The following is a 21,482-nucleotide window of genomic DNA, read 5'->3' as shown; positions in this document are numbered from 1 at the left end:
TGAACAAATTCCAAATTCCTGTCCTGACCAGGAGAGGGCACTACATCAGCAATACAACCTCACCCTCAGTCAATGATGCGACCCCACAGCTTTCTGCTGCATACGAACGAAGAAGTGGGCTGCCCACCATTACCAGAGACCTTCCAATAAATTTTGTAAACACATTTTATAAATACATCACTTCCCTAAGTGCACTAAAAAGCATTATATAATTACAATATAGGATGGTGATAGGAACGTAAGTCATAATTTGGAAAATATACTTCAAACAACATGTTTTGTCATTACACATCAGTCAAATATAATATTCCGTCAGATTCCATCAAGCAGGGTTCGTTACATGTACAGTCGTGGCCAAAGATATTGGCACCCTTGTACATTTTTTCAAATAACTGACAATTTTATCGAAAAAATAAGTTTAAATTGATAAATGTATTTTGTCTCCACATTTCTTTATTTCACTGTTAATATTACAGAACTTTTGTTTTAGCTTCAGAACTCAATATATCCTTTTAAATCATAAAATCAATATAAATGGCATTGACAAAATTATTGACACCCTCGACTTAATAATTGAAAGCACGGCCTTTGGACAAAATAACCGCAGGGAAGCGCTTCCTATAGCCATGAATGAGCTTCCTCCACCTCTCTACAGGAAGTTTGTCCCACTCTTCTTGTGCAAACTGCTCCAGTTCTCCCAGATTTGAAGGGTGCCTTCTCCCAACTGCTGTTTTCAGATCTCCCCACAGGTGTTCAACGGGATTTTGATCTGGACACATTGCTGGCCACTTCAGAACAGTCCAGCATTTTGTCTTGAACCATTCCTGGTTGTTTTTTTGAAGTGTGTTTGGGGTCATTGTCCAGCTGCAAGACCCATGACCTTTGACGGAGACCCAGCTTTCTGACACTGGGTTGAACAATGCGCTCCAAATGCCTTGGTAATCTCTTGATTTCATGATTTCATGCACACATTCAAGGCACCCAGTGCCAGAGGCAGCACAGCTACCCCAAAACATCACTGAACCTCCTCCATGTTTGACTGTAGGGAAGGTGTTACTTTCTTTGAAGGCTTCATTTTGTTTTCTGTAAACATAGAGATGATGTGCTTTACCAAAAAGCTCTAATTTGGTCTCATCTGTCCACAGGACATTCTCCCAGAAGGATTTTGGCTTGTTCAGGTGTGTTTTGGCAAACTCCAGTGAGGCTTTCTTTTGTCTCTCTTTCTTAGCAGTGGGGCCCTTCCGGGTCTTCTACCATAGAGCCGCCTTTCATTTAGTTGGCGATGGATGGTGTGAGTTGAAATTGTCGTACCTTGTGTCTGAAGGTCACCTTGAACCTGTTTGGCAGTTGATCGAGGTGCTTTCTCCACCATTTGAACAATCCTTCGCTGCAATCTTCAATCAGGTTTTCTCTTGCGGCCACATCCAGGGAGGTTGGCTACAGTGTCTTGGGCCTTAAACCTCTTGATAACATTGCGTACAGTGGACACAGGAACATCAAGGTCTCTGGAGATGGACTTGTAGCCTTGAGATTGTCCATGCTTGGCTACAATCTTGTGTCTGACCTCCTCAGACAATTCTCTGGTTTTCTTTTCTTCTCCATGCTCATTGCGGTACAGCCAGTGACACAAAACAGCAGAACAACTCCTTTTCTCCATTCAAACTAGTTGAATGAGTTATTTTTATATTGCACGCACCTGCAACTAACCATAGGTGAGTTTATTTCCAAAGTAAAGGAGAATCACCTGCTTGAAATCTAATTGTTTCTAACAACTTCGAAAAGGTGCCAATAATATTGTCCGGGCCATTTTAGGATTTCTATGCGGAATAAGCTAAGATTTAGTAATTGTTTCAGCTTTTTTTTGTTTTGCTCCACTGCAAACCAAAGAAATACAAATGTGGATACCAAAAGATTTTATAATTTCAACAATTTTCTGGAAGAAATGGTGCATTATTTGAAAAAAAGTGCAAGGGTGCCAATATTTTAGGCCACGGCTGTATGTGTACATTATGCAAATATATATTTGTATCGTTTTTGTCCTATCAAATAAGTAGTCATAGTAGTTTCTGTTTTATACATTTGAATCATCGCTCCTTTCCCTTATTTCCCTCTCCTTCCAACTCCCTTCCCTTTTTCCCTATCCTCTCCATGTCCAACATCTCACCTTTACCTCTTTCATAAATAATCCCCTCATTTTCCTCATCTCAATGCAGACCTCCCAACAATCAGAATCTCCTGATTTCATGATTTCCTCTTTTTCTTGCCTACTCAAACAATCCCATGAGAAATGCATAGATTTTAAAATGTGAGCACAGAAAATGTAGACAACCATTTTTTCCTTGATGACAGTGTATGAAATTATATTGTTTTGTGGGAAAGAAGAACTAAACGAAAAACCCAGAACATATTGAAAAAAGACAAAATGCCCCCTACTCACCTTGGCCGCAACAAGTGTCCGTTCTTGTCCAGGAAGTAGGTTGAAGCACTCGGCCAAAAACACTTTCCCAAACGCCCCCTCACCAAGTTCTTGCTTCAGCACAATGTCCCTCCTCTTCACATGATGAACTGCTACAGGAAAGATTATTTACTGTGTTTATACAACCTACGACAATGAAATGCTCATATTCACAGAAATACACAGCAATTTGCGTCGGGCCTAATGGGTAATGCTTACGATCCTTTGCGAATTGAATCTTTGTCATTTTACACATGTGCAAGCAATAGGATTGAAACAGTACAGGGGAGCTGGAATGATATTACCATGATTTGGTGAGAAAAAAGACTTTTGTTTACAAATCCACGAGGCTACACATGGACAAAAGTTTGAATTCTCAGTTAGTCAGCTTGATGTCGTATGCGTTTGTTGAACTTGAACACTCAGTCCACAACATGCAGAGACTACATGGCAATGAGAGTCTAACAATAATAAATGACGAGGTTTAAATACAGCTCTCTTCTGCTTGATTAGGAAAGATTTATATTTTTATTTTTATTACAGAAAATACTGGGGCATCAGACAGCCTCCATTAACACGGCCGGACTGAGCTTGGGGTACAATACCCCTGAAAATGACACAATGGTGTTAAAAGTACTGCATTCAATTAATACTATGATTCCCCAAGGATCGACCAAATTAAGCTGAACTTAGCCTTGTCTACGCAGGAAGGTAAAAGTTTTTTTGTATTTAAAGGAGGTGTATTTACAAAGCATTCAATCAACGGTACAGATCTAGCGGTCAAGGGACACAAGAAAAGGGTGAAAAGGAAGAACATGCAATCTTATATGCAATGGAAACTAAATATAACCCGCTAATGGCGCCACAATACCGGTTTCACACAATGAAGGGGGAACCAGTGAGGTCTTTAGGCCGGCACAAGCTGGTTGTGGCTGCATGATGATGCTAGTATAGCACAAGGCGAAGTGTGCTTAATAATGGTTATGAGGAGTGATCATGATGAGTGACGCCAGGAGACGAGAAGAGCGCTGCCTGTCTGATCTCTCTAACACATTTTCTTTGGACAATGACCAAAGCAAAGAGAGATGGAGAAGAGATGTTGACTTCTAAATGACACGACCACATGGTATATATACTAAAATCTTATTACAATCAACCTATGGAACCCCATTACTCCCTCCCCCTGCCCTAATCCCCCCCCCCCCTCCTTCACAAAGCTATGCATTGCCTTCTAAATATTAACTACTAAAAACAATGTTTTAGTTAAAGTGATTCTTTGTACTAAAGATCCGAAAATGCATTCTCAAAGTTTTTGAAACACGGTGCGGACGTCAATGTACACAGATAGGGCGACACAGGTCTTTGGAAATAAATCAAGGACATGTCCTCAAAGTCCAGCTTGCATAAAAGTATGCAAGAAAAGCATATTAAAAGAGATCGTGGTTTGCAATAGAGGATGGTGATAGGATTCGCAATAACGAGCACCACATTGTCCTCAGATTCCCCGCAAGCAACTATAAAGAAATCAGGGCGATGAGCTCCCAGAACCCTGCATTGGAGCCTCGATCCTTCGGGAAAATGGCAGTCAAATGCCATCATGCTCACCTCGAGTTGAGACACGGCATGCAGGTTTATGAAGCAATTTCAGTCTGAAGGGGCCTGATGCAGAAAACAGTTTAGCATTTCTTGTATGTGGTGCAATGGTATTAAAACGATGGTTGTGCTGATGACTGCAGAAATAAGTCGACGCGCATTTCCCTTTGTCCTTTCTTTTCCTCGAAAATATATCGACTTCACAAATTGTTCTCACCAATCAGTAGCCAAGGGCACCAAACTCAAGGGCCGCCCGGAAATCGGGTTTAACAGACGGGAGGAGACTGGGGAATTGTTAAGGTGCGAGCTAATTTGGCTTGGGCATCGACCAAAATAGTAGGTACTCATCGGAGTGCGCCGTGGGATCTCTATAGGCCGTGATCCAGCAGCTTTCCTTATGCCCTCGCTGAAGGACAGTTTCAGAGGCCTGGGGCCCTCACAGTTGCTTTGCCATAAAAAAATTGTCACGCAATGTATCATCTGCTTTGCTACTCCCAAGTGAAGAATTATCATTCTCTGAAAATTTTACATTCTAATATTGGATTTTCACGGGTGAGGTCTTAACAATTATACACCAAAACAACTCCCTCGGGTTTACAGTCGGGAGCAAACTGATTTACTTGTTTAAGGTGTTGAAAGAGGTGGGTGCAGTTTTTATTGTCACTGCGCAGGTACAGTCACATGAAAAAGTAAGTGCACCCCATGTAAAGTTTTGACTTTTTCAACATATTTCAACATACAGCTATTTGATCTTCATTTCAACAATATTGATAGATAAAGGTGATATAATATAACAAATATCATGAAACATTTACATTTTGTAGTCCATTGTATAATTTAAATAAACATAAATGCAAATTTCGCATGTGGAAAAAGTAAGTACACCCTTGGCTTTAATAGGTGGTATTGCCCCTTTGGCAGAAACAACCTCAAGTAGGCGTTTCCTATAACTGTCTACCAGTCTCTGACATCGACTGGGAGAAATTTTTGCCCACTCCTCCATGCAGAATTATTTCAGCTGTGCGATGTTTGAGGGGTTTCTTGCATGCACAGCGCGTTTCAAATCCCCCCACAACATCTCGATGGGATTTAGATCCGGGCTTTGACTTGGCCATTCCAGAACCCTCCATTTCTTTCTTTTCAGCCATTCCTTGGTGGATTTACTGGTATGCTTAGGGTCATTGTCATGTTGCAAGGTCCACCTTCGGTTGAGATTCAACTTTCTGACAAATGGCCTCACGTTATCCTCAAGCACCCTCTGGTACAATGAAGAATTCATAGTGGATTCTATGATGGTGAGCTGCCCAGGCCCTGATGCAGCAAAGCTGCCCCAAACCATAATATTTACACCACCATGCTTTACATTTGGTATCAGGTTCTTGTGGTCAAATGCTGTCTTTGGTTTTTGCCAAACATGTCTTCTGGTACTGTGGCCAAATAGCTCTACCTTTGACTCATCTGTCCAGAGCACATTGTTCCAGAAGTGCTGGTCTTTGCCGAGGTGTTCATTGGCAAACTTTAGTCTTGCCCTGATGTTCTTTCTGGACAGCGAAGGTTTCCTCCTGGCACACCTCCCATGTAGATCAAATTTGTGCAGCCTCTTTCTAATGGTAGACTCGTGCACTTTGACATCAACAGTGGCAAGAGCTACCTGTAGGTCCCGTGATGACATTCTGGGGTTCTTAGAGACTTCTTTCATCATCTTGCGGTCTGCTCTCGGGCTGAACTTGCTGGGGCGGCCTGTCCTGAACAAGTAGGCAGTTGTTTGGAATCTTCTCCACTTGTAGATGATCTAACAGACAATCGAATGATTGATTTCAAATTGTTTGGAGATCTTTTTAAATCCCTTCCCAGACTCGTAGGCATCTATAACCTTCTTCCTGAAGGCCTCAGAGAGCTCATTTGATCTAGGCATGGTGACGCCGCACACTTCAACAACAAAGAGCAAACCAAACTAAATGTCTGAGGTTTAAATAAGACAGGTTCCTCGAAGATCCTCTCTAATGATGTTCTAAACATTTGCACCTGAGCTGGTGCACCTGATTCTAATTTTAGGCATTTGAAGTAGTGATAAAGGTAGGGGTGTACTTACTTTTTCCACATGCGAAATTTACATTTATGTTTATTTAAATTATACAATCGACTACAAAATGTAAATGTTTCATGATATTTGTTATATTATATCACCTTTATCTGTCAATATTGTTGAAATGAAGATCAAATAGCTGTATGTTGAAATATGTTGAAAAAGTCAAAACTTTACATGGGGGGTACTTACTTTTTCACAAGACTGTAAAAGCAAATGCCACATTTTCATTTTTCTGGTACATCGCAATGGGGCTGGAAGGATGACCGAGACGTACGCACATTGACTTCTGAGCTGTCTATCTGGGGTGCGAATCTCGGCCCAGCTATAAACTGTCATCCTGGTGTTTCAAATGCAGGAATCGATGCGTTTATCATCCCTCGGATGGACGATAAACGAGTGTGTTGGCATTATTTGGTGGAGGCTAAAGATCGCATGATGCCCTTCATGAAGAGTAGGCAAACTATTGCCGGAAACTTGGTTAAGTCCCAGAATCTCGCAGACTCTGTCGATTACCCTAGTTCGGATTTGTGACCCGTCCAGGATTGTAACCCACACCGGGAAGCTGTTTAGGAAGTACCGACGCTCTGTATAGAGCATGATGATGACTATGAGGATGTTGTTGTTGTTGGGTTTCTCTGGAAGCGCGTTCTGTGCCCCAATTACCAGTGAACTGATACTCAATTTGCGGACCTCGGAAGGATGACAGGCTGAGTCAACCCTCCCTGGCGTTAATTCAGCAATCGACCGGGATTCGAACTCAGGATCCGAGGATCCCAAGCCGGCACCTTAACCATTAAGCCAACACCGGGCTACAATGAGGATGATGATACATCACAATCAACAACAACAACAACAACAACTTTTCAACTCGCTACTTTAAAATGTATTGTTGCAATATCCAACAGGCTATCCTCCTGCACAGTGATTCTGACAAAATTATCCTTTCAGCAAACACCACATTATCATAATTCCATGTGTTCTGGCAGCCTAGTCAACAGCATGGAATGATAAATTGACCCAATCTCAAAAAAAGATATCAGAATCGTGGGGGGAGAGAACGGAGCAGAGATGAGTAGTGGATTCCAGAATGATACAGGAGTGTATCTGAAACTCAATTCCCACCCAAGAGTAGCAAGAGGGAGATGGCACACCTGTTCTGCAGCCTCCAAAGCTCACAGCACGTAGATCAGCAGGCGCCGGCGAGCACCATTCTTTCCATCTGTCTCCCTGTACAGGAAATTGATGGTGGCATGCTGTGGTTGTTGATTTATGTTTGCATTTTTGCTCGTTTTGTTTTCCTCTTCTTCCCGCCTGCTTTGAGATGTTGACGTGATGGGAAGGCCCGTTTTTGGCCGTTACACTCGACCGGCTCGAAAGCCGTGGAGGCGGCATGGAAACTGAATTTATCTGGGCCCTTTGGGAGCTGATGGAAGCCGTCACTACTGGCATGACATTTTGAAGGGTGTCGGAAAATCCCAGCTCAGAAGAATGGAGTCGAGCAGAAAGTATATAGCTTAAAGTCTGAAGTGTTGGGTTTGCTGAGCTAATAAAGGCCATGAATGACAATGCGGAAGTTTCATGTCGAAGCTTGGATTTCTTATGACAGTCAATGTAATGGGCAGATTTTCCTACTCATGAACCATCAAACGACTGAAGCAATGCTTGTACCGAAACAAGTCAGAAGACAGCCAATTCAATGCACCATTATATTACTGAATTGTTGGAACATAGTGGGAGGCAGATATTCACCTTGAAGCCAAAGCCTCCAAGAAAGACATATTGGCAGGGCAACCGATCCATACAATAAATCAGCGCGGTTAGGATACCATATCAGCGGCAGTGCCACCATCACATAATGAGAGCTGTCCAGCATGTCAATGCTGTGCAAGGAGCGGGGCAGCATTTTGGCGATCGATGGTGGCAGTGTGGTCACAGCCATCAAATCAAGTTAGCTGAGCCGGACGAGGGGCAACACGAAATCGTGCCTCGGCCCTTTTTCCTTTCACTTGCAGATGAGAGTCTCGGGAAAGTTTTCTCCGCACTGGCACAGGCAGCACAATGCCGCCCAGTTTTGGACCCGGGAGCGGAAGGCCGGAGGAACGAGGGTGCTCACCACCATGGTCCCGAGCAAATCCTGTTTCTTCCTGCGGGCCTGCGGATCCGTATGCCAAGCGTCACCGCTCGATCGACGTGACCGAACTGTCGAAAAGGCTGCAGCGGTTTCCAATGCACCAGGACACTGCTGCAGGTCTCTGATATTTAGGGTCATTGGTCAAGGTCCATCTTTACACAAGACCCAAGAACAAACTTATGCCAAAAGGCCTTTCACATAAGCTAGTACTCATGCTTGAAAACGGTCTGTTTGTGTGGATTTCCTTCATGTCAGAAAAATGGGAATGGCAAAGGGCAGGTCGTTTGTAGTCCATGCTGGTCGTTCAGTTGAGAGATTACTAGAGTGATGATCCAGGTGCTATATGTGTCTTCTACACATCATGTATTAGACTTGAAGGCTTTAGTTCAGTCCCCATCCTTCTACTCCCCAACCCTTTCAACTATTCCTTCATCGGAATCTCACTCCCCATCCTCACCTCTGCCAGCATCGACAACTCCATCGAAGGTGAAAAATGGTTTTGCTAAAGACAAGTTCTCTCTCTGATAGTGGAAAGTCACAAAGTGATTTCAATGCCTTTTTTAAACAATAATAAATACTCGCTTTACCAGAAAACTCTTTACCGAGTGATTCCCGCATTACACCAAACCACGAGAGATTCCAGGTCAGCTCAAAAAAGCTTATTATTTCCTTTATTCCTGAAAGCAAAACCTTCAGAACCTCTCTCAAGACAAGTTTTGGATTGAATCATAAACTCTTTTATAATTACAATCAAGTAGTCGTTTTTAATGCTATATATCGTTTTTGGCCCCATCTCCCAATGGTGAAGAACCACTTTTAAAATTAAATAATTCTCATATCCAAATCCATATTCAGATCTTCACCAAAATCGAATAGATTCGTCCTTGTCACACACCCAACCTGTCCACCAAATATGGTCCAAATCCGTTCATAACGTTTTGAGATATTGTGTATATGTCGGTTTTAGCCCCATCACTCAATGGTGAAGAACCACTTACAAAATTAAATAATTATTGTATCCGAATCCATATTCAGATCTTCACCAAATTCGAATCGATTTGTCCTTGTCAGACACACAATCTGTCCATCAAGTTTCGTCCAAATCAGTTCATAACTTTTTGAAATATCCCGCTATGTATATTGTATCGTTTTTGGCCCTATCTTCCAATGGTGAAGAATCACTTTAAAAATTCTAGCATCCGGATCCGAATCCGGATCTTCACCAAAATCTAATCATTTCGTCCTTGTCACATACGCTACATCTCTGCCAAATTTTCTCTGAATCCATCCACAACATTTTGAGATATCGTGTTCACAAACAAACGGACAAACAACATAACCTCCATCCACCTTCGGTGGTGGAGATAATAACACTGCTTGCACAAACATCTTCAATTAACATGATTCTCATGACACAGTGTTAAACCACTCAAAGTTTTCATTATAACACAACATATTGAACATCGAGGTGTCTCATCTCTACATATTGTTTTCATCTCCTCGGTACTATATTTCTCAATTCCAATCGCTGCTCAATATTTGAAAGTCTCGATTAGATTTTAGGCACATTGTGGTTTGTTTATAACAATGTGGCAGCAACCGCACTCCCCATCAGAGTGCAGACATGGAAAAAAGAAATCAAAATAAAATGTCAAAAACTGCAGATTATGACGGATCTAATCAGGTTGAAATTGTTCACTTTTAGTCATTATACAAAGAAAACATAACTCAGTAATTTATTCAGATGTACATGCCTTGTCCGGGATGGCTGAAACATGGGTGGTTGCACGGACAGTCAAAAAACACACCGATGCCTTGTAAACCACAATGGAGCCGCAACATGCTATGAATCATGTGACCACTATTTGGGCTAAATCGAACGATATGACAGATGACTTGATTTTCTCACCCAACTTGGCTTGCACGATTATAAAAATAACCAATCGATATACCTGTACGTAAGAAAATTATGCACCCAGACCAGGTCAACCCAAGTCGTCTGGTTTCCCCCCACCGCCACCCTCACAAACCAAAATCCCACGAGACATGTGGAAAAGACATGTGACCATGAGCAGGTGATGGTCACCTGCCCAACTCACAATCCCACGAGATATGTGACCATGAGCAGGTGATGGTCAACTGTCCAACTCACAATCCCACGAGATATGTGACCATGAGCAGGTGATGGTCACCTGCCCAACTCACAATCCCACGAGATATGTGACCATGAGCAGGTGATGGTCAACTGTCCAACTCACAATCCCACGAGATATGTGACCATGAGCAGGTGATGGTCAACTGTCCAACTCACAATCCCACGACATATGTGACCATGAGCAGGTGATGGTCAACTGTCCAACTCACAATCCCACGAGATATGTGGAAAAGATATGTGACCATGAGCAGGTGATGGTCACCTCTCCAACTCACAATCCCACGAGACATGTGACCATGAGCAGGTGATATTAAACTGTCCAACTCACAATCCCACGAGATATGAGACCATGAGCAGGTGATGGTCACCTCTCCAACTCACAATCCCACGAGACATGTGACCATGAGCAGGTGATATTAAACTGTCCAACTAACAATCCCACGAGATATTAGACCATGAGCAGGTGATGTTAAACTGTCCAACTCACAATCCCACGAGATATGTGACCATGAGCAGGTGATGTTAAACTGTCCAACTCACAATCCCATGAGACATGTGACCATGAGCAGGTGATGTTTAACTGTCAAACTCACAATCCCACGAGATGTGACTATGAGCATGTGATGTTCAACTGTCAAACTCACAATCCCACGAGATATGTGACTATGAGCAGGTCATATTCAACTGTCAAACTCACAATCCCACGAGATATGTGACGATGAGCATGTGATGTTCAACTGTCAAACTCAAAATCCCACGAGACATGTGACTATGAGCAGGTGATGTTTAACTGTCAAACTCACAATCCCACGAGATGTGACTATGAGCATGTGATGTTCAACTGTCAAACTCACAATCCCACGAGATATGTGACTATGAGCATGTGATGTTCAACTGTCAAACTCACAATCCCACAAGATATGAGACTATGAGCATGTGATGTTCAACTGTCAAACTCACAATCCCACGAGATATGTGACCATGAGCAGGTGATATTAAACTGTCCAACTCACAATCCCACGAGACATGTGACCATGAGCAGGTGATGTTCAACTGTCCCACTCACAATCCCACGAGATATGTGACCATGAGCAGGTGATGGTCAACTGTCCCACTCACAATCTCCTGAGATATGTGACCATGAGCAGGTGATGTTCAACTGTCAAACTCACAATCCCACGAGATATGTGACCATGAGCAGGTGATATTAAACTGTCCAACTCACAATCCCACGAGATATGTGACCATGAGCAGGTGATGTTCAACTGTCCCACTCACAATCCCACGAGACATGTGACCATGAGCAGGTGATGGTCAACTGTCCCACTCACAATCCCACGAGATATGTGACCATGAGCAGGTGATGGTCAACTGTCCTACTCACAATCCCCCGAGATATGTGACCATGAGCAGGTGATGTTCAACTGTCCCACTCACAATCCTACAAGATATGTGACCATGGGAAGGTGATGTTCAACTGTCCCACTCACAATCCCCAAGATATGTGGAAAAGATATGTGACCATGAGCAGGTGATGTTCAACTGTCCCACTTACAATCCAACGAGATATGTGACCATTAGCAGGTGATGTTAAACTGTCCAACTCACAATCCCAAGAGACATGTGACCAAGAGCAGGTGATGTTCAACTGTCCCACTCACAATCCCACGAGATATGTGACCATGAGCAGCTGATGTTAAACTGTCCAACTCACAATCCCACGAGACATGTGACCATGAGCAGGTGATGTTCAACTGTCCCACTTACAATCCCACGAGACATGTGACCATGAGCAGGTGATGTTAAACTGTCCCACTTACAATCCCACGAGACATGTGACCATGAGCAGGTGATGTTAAACTGTCCAACTCACAATCCCACGAGATATGTGACCATGAGCAGGTGATGTTCAACTGTCAAACTCACAATCCCACGAGATATGTGACCATGAGCAGGTGATGTTAAACTGTTCCACTCACAATCCCACAAGACATGTGGAAAAGATAAGTGACCATGAGCAGGTGATGTTAAACTGTCCAACTCACAATCCCAAGAGACATGTGACCAAGAGCAGGTGATGTTCAACTGTCCCACTCACAATCCCACGAGATATGTGGAAAAGATATGTGACCATGAGCAGGTGATGTTAAACTGTCCAACTCACAATCCCACGAGACATGTGACCATGAGCAGGTGATGTTAAACTGTCCAACTCACAATCCCACGAGACATGTGACCATGAGCAGCTGATGTTAAACTGTCCAACTCACAATCCCACGAGACATGTGACCATGAGCAGGTGATGTTCAACTGTCCCACTTACAATCCCACGAGACATGTGACCATGAGCAGGTGATGTTAAACTGTCCAACTCACAATCCCACAAGACATGTGACCATGAGCAGGTGATGTTAAACTGTCCAACTCACAATCCCACGAGATATGTGACCATGAGCAGGTGATGTTAAACTGTCCAACTCACAATCCCACGAGATATGTGACCATGAGCAGGTGATGTTAAACTGTCCAACTCACAATCCCACGAGATATGTGACCATGAGCAGGTGATGTTAAACGGTCCAACTCACAATCCCACGAGATATGTGACCATGAGCAGGTGATGTTAAACTGTCCAACTCACAATCCCACGAGACATGTGACCATGAGCAGGTGATGTTAAACTGTCCAACTCACAATCCCACGACACATGTGACCATGAGCAGCTGATGTTAAACTGTCCAACTCACAATCCCACGAGACATGTGACCATGAGCAGGTGATGTTCAACTGTCCCACTTACAATCCCACGAGACATGTGACCATGAGCAGGTGATGTTAAACTGTCCAACTCACAATCCCACGAGACATGTGACCATGAGCAGGTGATGTTAAACTGTCCAACTCACAATCCCACGAGATATGTGGAAAAGATATATAATTGGATTATAAAAATGTGCCTCAGCTCACATTACTTGAAAAAGATACCTTTCACAGCCTTGGTTGCTTACATCCATCGTTCAGTAATGAAACAGGGGTATGTCTCCATTGACAAATAAAAAGAATGAGAGATAATCGTCGTTTTAGAAGCGGCTTGTTGGATCCTGACACAAGCTTGCCATTTCAATCATCCTCCCTGATGGACATCACACCACTCGGTAGGTGATCAGGCATGAACTCGTCTCATGAGGAGCCAACTAAGGAGACGGAGAATCAGCAAATGGCAACGAATGAAGAACGGCCTGTCCTTTTAGTTTTATCGTTTTTCCCAACACTTTCCAACCATGATTTGCAGCAAAATTGTATAAACAAACACAAGTGAAAGACCGATTGCCAAAACACAGCAAACTGTTCCTTGCTGCCTCACCGTAAAGTTGCAGCATTCTAAATGAATAATAAAAAACCACCTTTAGAGGCCATTTTTCCCCGCAAAGCGGGGGTTGGCCTTTTTCGGGAACCGTGGTTGTTGTTGTTTTTCGGTCCCCTATTTGAAGCAATGTTTTACGGCCGGATGCCCTTCCTGCCGCCAACCCTTTTTGCCGCCTTTAACGACAAACAGGGAATTACCAGTGAACTGGTACTCAATTAGCCGACCTCGGAAGGATGACAGGCTGAGTCAACCCCCCTGGCGTTAATTCAGCGATCGACCGGGATTCGAATCCAGGATCCCTGGATCCTAAGCCGGCACCCTAGCCGCTAGCCCAACACCAGGGATTCATGGAGATTAAAACAAATCATGGAGAGGTTTGTGGCTGACACTTTCACAGTCACGTGACAGCAATGAACACAGCAGTTCAAAACCAGAATATAATGCATTTTATGTCATTATATGCACAATGTATATCTATCTATAATTCCAGTAATCTCTGTGTGTATGTTTGTATGTTTGTATGTTTGTATGTATGTATGTATGTATGTATGTATGTATGTATGTTTGTCTGTGACCGCTGTTTCTCGACAACTACCGGTCCGATATACTTGAAACTTGCCAGGTATATTGCTGGGGACCCGAGGATGTGCCTTTTCAAGGTTTCATATTAATCGGAGAAGTAGTTACCGAGCTATGTCCAAAAAACGATTCAACCAATCAGAGAGCAGCGAGCTATCACGTGTGCCGAACGTGGCGAACAGACTCTGCCTCGGACGGCACATTTGAGAGCGTATTCATTTATTTCACGTTGGAAAACTATGTTGCCGTTAAACTATGTTTTAAAACTAATTAAAACTAATTTGCGATTCATCGTAACTGCGATTTGCAACCTTCCGGACAGTGAAGACTGCACTTCCGGCAGCCAATCACAGAACGCGTTGTTGCGAGCCCGAGAGCCTGCGCCATTACGGTTCGTAATTCGATTTCTTCCGGAGAAAATAATAATTTCTCGATTTCTTATGCGCATTATTTCTCCCAATTCAGTCAGAGCGAAGGGCGGAAGCGAAGAGCGTTGTTTTTTTTGTTTACGGGCGTACGGGTGGGGTAGAGCGTACGGGTAGCGTTTTTTTTTTTTTTTGGCAAGGAACGGGCACCCACGTACGGGCATGCCCTAGTATTCTAAATGTGCTGACCTTATAAGCGTCATTTACCCTGACAAAACGAACAAATCTTTGCAAAGGAAGCAAATGCAAAGAGCAGCACATGCAGTGGCACGAGTGTAAGGTGGTGTCCATGAAAAACAAAATGACACTTGTCAAACTTAAGAGTACGTGTGACTTCAGGTAATGAACAAACAACACAATGAGGAAATGTTTGCATCGACTGATAGGAGGATGTTAAAGAAAGTGAGGTCCTTACATGTGCAGGGATCGCACGCCACATCCAGCAGACTGGGAGTGCCACGGAAGTACTGCGGGTTCTCGATCACAGGGATCCTTTTCAGTCCAATGAGTACGGTGTCAGGCCCACCATCCGTGCCGGAAACGCTGCTCCCAATGCCGCCTGGTCCCCCACCTTGGTGCAGAGGACTTCCTGAGTCCTCTCCGCCAACTACAAGTGTTGCTGGTCCTGGGTAGAAAGAGCATGAGGATTAAGGGGCTGATAGAAAACCATTAAGACTCACGATACTCCAAAAGCGGAAATCAGAGCGAGATACAAACATGCCAGGATACCACACTGGATGTGAAGCAAACAGTCTTGCTTTGAATCATGGATGTTGTATATCTCCCAAAAAATAGACTGTATAGGAGTGTTCCCATTAGTGAATTGCCAATCTTGGATTCAAGTTCAACCAATTTATTGCAGGACTTCAAAACTGACGTCCATACGAAATGTATATACAAATCGAACCCCCTAACTTGATGAGGCAGCGCGGCACAGATCGAGCCCCCTCACAACGCTTGCTGCACGACCTGTTAGTCACAAATGTCATCTGCCACACGAACACGTTGTTTCTGCCTTGCTGATCACCAGTTACTGAGGATTACAGCTTAAATGAATAAATATATATATACACACACACAGTAGTGAAAGCTCACAGTGTTAGTGTGAGAAATCTCTGAGGATATCCCGCAGACGCAACAGCTCAGTCGGCTGTCACCACGTTAGTGATGAGGTCCGTGGGTTCGAGTCCCGGATTGAGTCAGAATTTTTCACACTAGCCCCAAGCAGGAATTTACTTCCTGTTTATTAAATTGCTAGATGAGTTCATCTTTGAAACACATACATACACTCACATATGGGGTCTGCCTAGCAGGCACGTAAGACATCGGCCATTATAAAGCTCGCAGTGTTAGTGTGAGAAATCTCTGAGGATATCCCGGAGACTCAATAGCTCAGTGGGCTGTCACCGCGTTAGTGATGAGGTCCGTGGGTTCGAGTCCCGGGTTAAGTCAAAACTTTTTCACACCAGCCCCACACAGGAATATACTTCCTGTTTTTTATATATATCTATATATATATATATATATATATATATTATATTTATATATATGTATATATATTATATATATATATATATATATATATATATATATATATATATATATATATATATATATATATATATATATATATATATATATATATATATATATATATATATATATATATATATATATTATATTTATATATATGTATATATATTATATATATATATATATATATATATATATATATATATATATATATATATGTATATATATATATATATGTATATATATATATATATATATATATATATATATATATATATATATATATATATATATATATATATATATATACAGTGAAACCTTGACTTACGAGTTTAATTCGTTCTGTGACCGAGCTCGTAACTCAATTTGCTCGTTTCTCAAATTAAATTTCCCCATTGAAATGCTATTAATCCGTTCCAGCCCCCAAAAAACAACACCAATTTTTTTTGTTACGTGTTTTTAAATAAGAAAAATGTACTTTATAAATAACAAATAATGTATAAACAAGCACGACCTCGTATATACTGTACATAATAAGCGGCGTTACGCGCGCTGCTTGTAAACAAGGAGGAAGCGGCCAACGCGGTAATTTGTAAGAGTCTTTATTCAAGAGCTCACTAACACTGGCGCGCTCCGGGCTGCGCGCCCGGTGTATATCCTGAGGCCACGCCTACCCCTCGGCGTGACCGCCGCCCACTCGGTGCGCGGAATGATGTCACCACGCCAGTGAGCTTCCGTGTCCGCCACAATGTAAAGAAATAAACTGGTTTTATTAAGTGTATTTACCTTGAAGATCAGACGAAGATGCTGGCGGAGGTGGAGGAGATGACTTTTGCCTTTTTCGCCACACTTTCCTCGCTTTCACTTGCAGGGCGTTTAAATAAAAACCTGTCCAACGAGGTTTGTTTCTTCCTCCCTTTCAAATGTTTCGATCGTACTGCTACGATCGTACTGCCTCGCCAAGTCGACAACACGCACACCTCGCTCATGTTGTTCGACGATTGCGTGTTTTATATCCAAGCACATCATCCTCTTCTTCTTCTCAGTACTGCCCTTGGCACTCAATTTCTTAGGACCCATGCTTAAAACTAAGAAATTTTCCAAAATAACCAAAATGCGAAAACAAAGCAGCAGCTATATACGGCAGATGCTTGCACGGCAAGATAACCACGTGACCTGAACCCACCTGGTGGCGGGTGGCGTAAGCTCCAAAATAACCAAAATGCGAAAACAAAGCAGCAGCGATATACGGCAGAGATGCTTGCACGGCAAGATAACCACGTGACCGGAACCCACCTGGTGGCGGGTGGCGTAAGCTCGTAACTCAGATCTCGGCTCGCATCTCAAAGCAATAAACCGCCCGAGTGACGGCTCGTATCTCGGAAAACTCGTAAGTTGGTGCACTCGTAAGTCAAGGTTTCACTGTATATTGTTACGGATCTCAGAGACGGCATTCCCCTTAGCATGGGGGGGTTAATCCCCTTGGCCTGTTAAGCTGGCCGTCTCTAGTCCTGGTACTTATAACGCTCTTTTACGGGGTGAAATTGGTCAGGGTTATTGCTCAAGGTGTTCTCCCGAATACCTTTACCAATCCCTCCGCAAAGCAGGGAGACATGTACCACTCGAACCACGGACAAGATGGTATTTGCCGGGCGGTTTAGCAATCCGCGGCTCGAGCCGTTAGCAATTGACTAACCCGATCCCGAGCGTTGGCCAAAATCACGCCACAGGTACTCAATGGGGAAAAGACTAAAGCGGCCAGATGAGAGGAAGCCAAAGAACCAACAAGGGTAAAGGAAGAACACAGGTTTATTTCTATACTAAAAGAGGAAACGAAAGAAGGGCATTTAGAAGGAGGAAAGAGCAGATACACAGGGCAAACCTTAAAACAATCTTGATTATCAATGCCCAGGACAGACGACAGACTTACACGAAAGCGGAATAGCAGGCAGGAATGACTGGAAGAAGGAGAAGGGTCCGTGTGGGACAGCAGGGTTGGAAGGTTCAGGCAGAGGCACAGCAAGGAGGTCCGCTCCAGGTCCACGCTCCGGGCTGGAAGCGAACAGCCAGCGGCAGCTCCACGTATTCGGTTTCACACACGGTCGGACAATGTCAATTGACTACTGTATTGTTGTCGCCGTCACGGACCCACTCTTCTGCCTCACGATCCAGCGGTATGCTCGCCTGGTACCTCCCTCATCTGCCAGATCACGTCTCTCTCAAGCAACTCTTGAACCCTCTCACTCAACAGGCCAAGCAGTCCCTCGTAGCCACTTTTATTGCTCGTGTTGGAGCTCTTTTGATCTAGGCATAGTGACGCCGCACACTTCAACAACAAAGACCAAACCAAACTAAATGTCTGAGGTTTAAATAAGACAGGTTCCTCCAAGATCCTCTCTAACGATGTTCTAATCATTTGCACCTGAGCTGGTGCACCTGATTCTAATTTTAGGTATTTGAAGTAGTGATAAATGTAGGGGTGTACATACTTTTTCTACATGCGAAATTTGCATTTATGTTTATATAAATTATACAATGGACTACAAAATGTAAATGTTTCATGATATTTGTTATATTATATTATATATATATATACATATACACAGACACACACACACACAGACACAGACACAGACACAGACACACACACACACACACACACACACACACACACACACACACACACACACACACACACACACACAGAGCCTGTAGAAAGTCTACACCCCCTTTCAAAATTTTCACCTTTCGTTTCCTTATAGTCTGCAATTAAATTGCATTGAATCGACTTTTTCCACCACCAGCCAAGACCCTGACTAGCTCAGGCCGTCCCTCCAAACTGGATGACCAAGCAAGGAGGAGACAGATCAAAGAGGCTACTAAGCGGCTAGTAAGAGCCAATGGCAATGAAACAAAAACTGCTGCTAAAGGCCTTTATGACAAAAACTGGTCACTGGGTGCATGTGACAGCAATATCCCAACCACTCCACAAGTCTGGCCTGTACGGAAGGGAAGCAAAAAGGAATCCATTACTCACAAAGCCCACCTTGAGTCCCGTTTGAGGTTTGCAAAAAAAACAATCCGAAGATTCTGAAGCCATGTGGCAAAAACTTTTGTGGTCGGATGAAACCAAGATGGAAGTTTTTGGCCTAATTGCAAAACGTTAAGTTTGGCGCAAACCCAACACAGCACATCACCCAAAGAACACCATCCTTACTGTGAAGCATGTTGGTGTCAGCATCATGTTATGGGGATGTTTCTCATCGGCAGGGACAGGGGCACTTTTCAGGAAAGAAGGGAAAATGGATGGAGCAAACTACCGACAAATCCTAGAGGAATACCTGCTGCCCTCTGCAAGAAAGCTGAAATTGGGACTTAAGTTCACCTTTCAGCATGACAACGACCCGAAGCACACAGCCAAAGCTACACTGGAGTGGCTAAGGAACAAAAAGATAAATGTCCTTGAGTGGCCCAGTCAAAGTCCCGACCTAAATCCAATCGAAAATCTGTGGTACGACTTGGATTGCTGTCCATCAATGCTCCCCACGAAACTTCACCGAGCTTGAACATTTTTGTACAGAAGAATGGGCAAATATTGCCCAATCAAGGTGTGCAACGTTGGTAGAGACCTATCCCAACAGACTCACAGCTGTAATTGCTGTCAAAGGTGCTTCCACCAAGTATTAACTCAGGGGAGCGGACACTTTTCCAACCAAGATATTCTAGTTTTATACACTGCTCCTTTCCCATGCCACTTCCAGGCACTTCATAACGTCATTGCCGGGCACTGAAGGGAGTACTCAGTTTTCACTCAGGTTTCTTGTTTGTTTGTTTGTTTGTTTGTCCGGCCAATATCTCAGCCATCCTTTGAGATAGGAAGCTGAAATTTCGGCACAATAGTGATCAAGTGCTTTGGCAAAAACTGTATTTTTTGTTTTTTGATTATTCAATTAATTGATTAGTTACTTAATTATTATCGATTAATTCAGTACTTATTTTCCCGGTGTGTATCCCGGTTTAGAATAGGTACACCGTATCCCTGCGTCTTGTAAGAGGCGACTAAAAGGGTTGGCGTCAGGAAGGGCATCCGGCCATAAAAACATTGCCTCAAAAAGAGAACCATGACAATTACAACCACATATGGGCAGGGTACAGCGCGAAGTACCCCGTGGGCGACCCCACTCCCTCTCGTCAAAACTCAAGGTGGGGAACCCGATCGAAGCAAGGGTGGAAATCACTCCATTTATGACGACAAACGTCTGATGCTCAACGTGGAGATCGGTTTCTGAGGTTTGGGACATGGAATGTAGGGACAATGACAGGGAGATCAGGAGAAGTGGTGGAAGTATTGGTCAGAAGTAGAGTGGACATATGTTGTGTGCAGGAGACGAGATGGAAGGGAAGTGGTGTGAGAATGGTGAAGGGAAGGCAGGGACAGAAATACAGGTTTGTGTGGAAAGGGTGCCCAGAAGACATGAATGGTGTTGGTGTCCTGTTTTCTGAGGAGTTTGTAGACAGTGTGGTGAGTGTGACTAGAGTGAGTGAAAGGTTGATGGTGAAAATGATTATTGGAAAGCTCTTGGTGAACGTCATCTCGGGATATGCTCCGCAGGTTGGTCGGAGCGATGAAGAAAAGGACAAGTTCTGGTGTGCGATAGAGAAGCTGATGGAAAACGTGAAAGATGAGGACGTTGTTGTGGTAGGAGGAGACCTAAATGGACATGTGGGAAGGAGTATGGATGGTTTTGAGGGAGTTCATGGGGGTTATGGATATGGTGTGCGAAATGGAGAAGGTGAAAGGATTTTGGAGTTTGCTGATGGAGCTGATTTGTTGATTTCCAATACTCAGTTCCAGAAAGAGGATAATAAGCTTGTTACATACACGTCAGGTGGGTCGACGACAACCGTTGACTACCTGCTGGTGCATAGGCGAGATAGAGGGCACCTCCGGGACACAAAGATGATCCCGGGGGAGGAGGCTGTTTCACAGCGCCACTTGTTTGTCTGTGACATAAGGGTGAAAGGTGCGAGGAGAGCTCAGCGGGTGAAGTTCCAACCGAGAATGAAGGTGTGGAGGTTGAAAGAGGTGACAGTGAGGGAGGCATTAAAAGAGAGGCTGAGTATGGTAGAGGATGATGAGGTTGAGCTTGAAAGT

The 21,482-nt window shown here is 43.5% G+C and overlaps 1 protein-coding gene across 1 annotated transcript in view; it reads right to left on the bottom strand.

Annotated features, from left to right (window-relative positions):
• The window catches only part of LOC137417037 (BDNF/NT-3 growth factors receptor-like), a 452,816-nt gene that overhangs the window by 376,992 nt on the left and 54,342 nt on the right, over positions 1 to 21,482 (bottom strand). The window contains 2 exon segments of the mRNA XM_078786250.1: positions 2,438 to 2,568; positions 15,210 to 15,419. Of these exon segments, the coding sequence (XP_078642376.1) occupies positions 2,438 to 2,568; positions 15,210 to 15,419 (341 nt within the window).

This window comes from Myxine glutinosa, chromosome 11, assembly GCF_964187855.1.
Source record: "Myxine glutinosa chromosome 11, kmMyxGlut1.1, whole genome shotgun sequence".
Taxonomy (NCBI): Eukaryota; Metazoa; Chordata; class Myxini; order Myxiniformes; family Myxinidae; genus Myxine; species Myxine glutinosa.
Note: the sequence above shows the minus strand (reverse complement) of the source record. Positions and strands in the feature narration are given on the sequence as shown.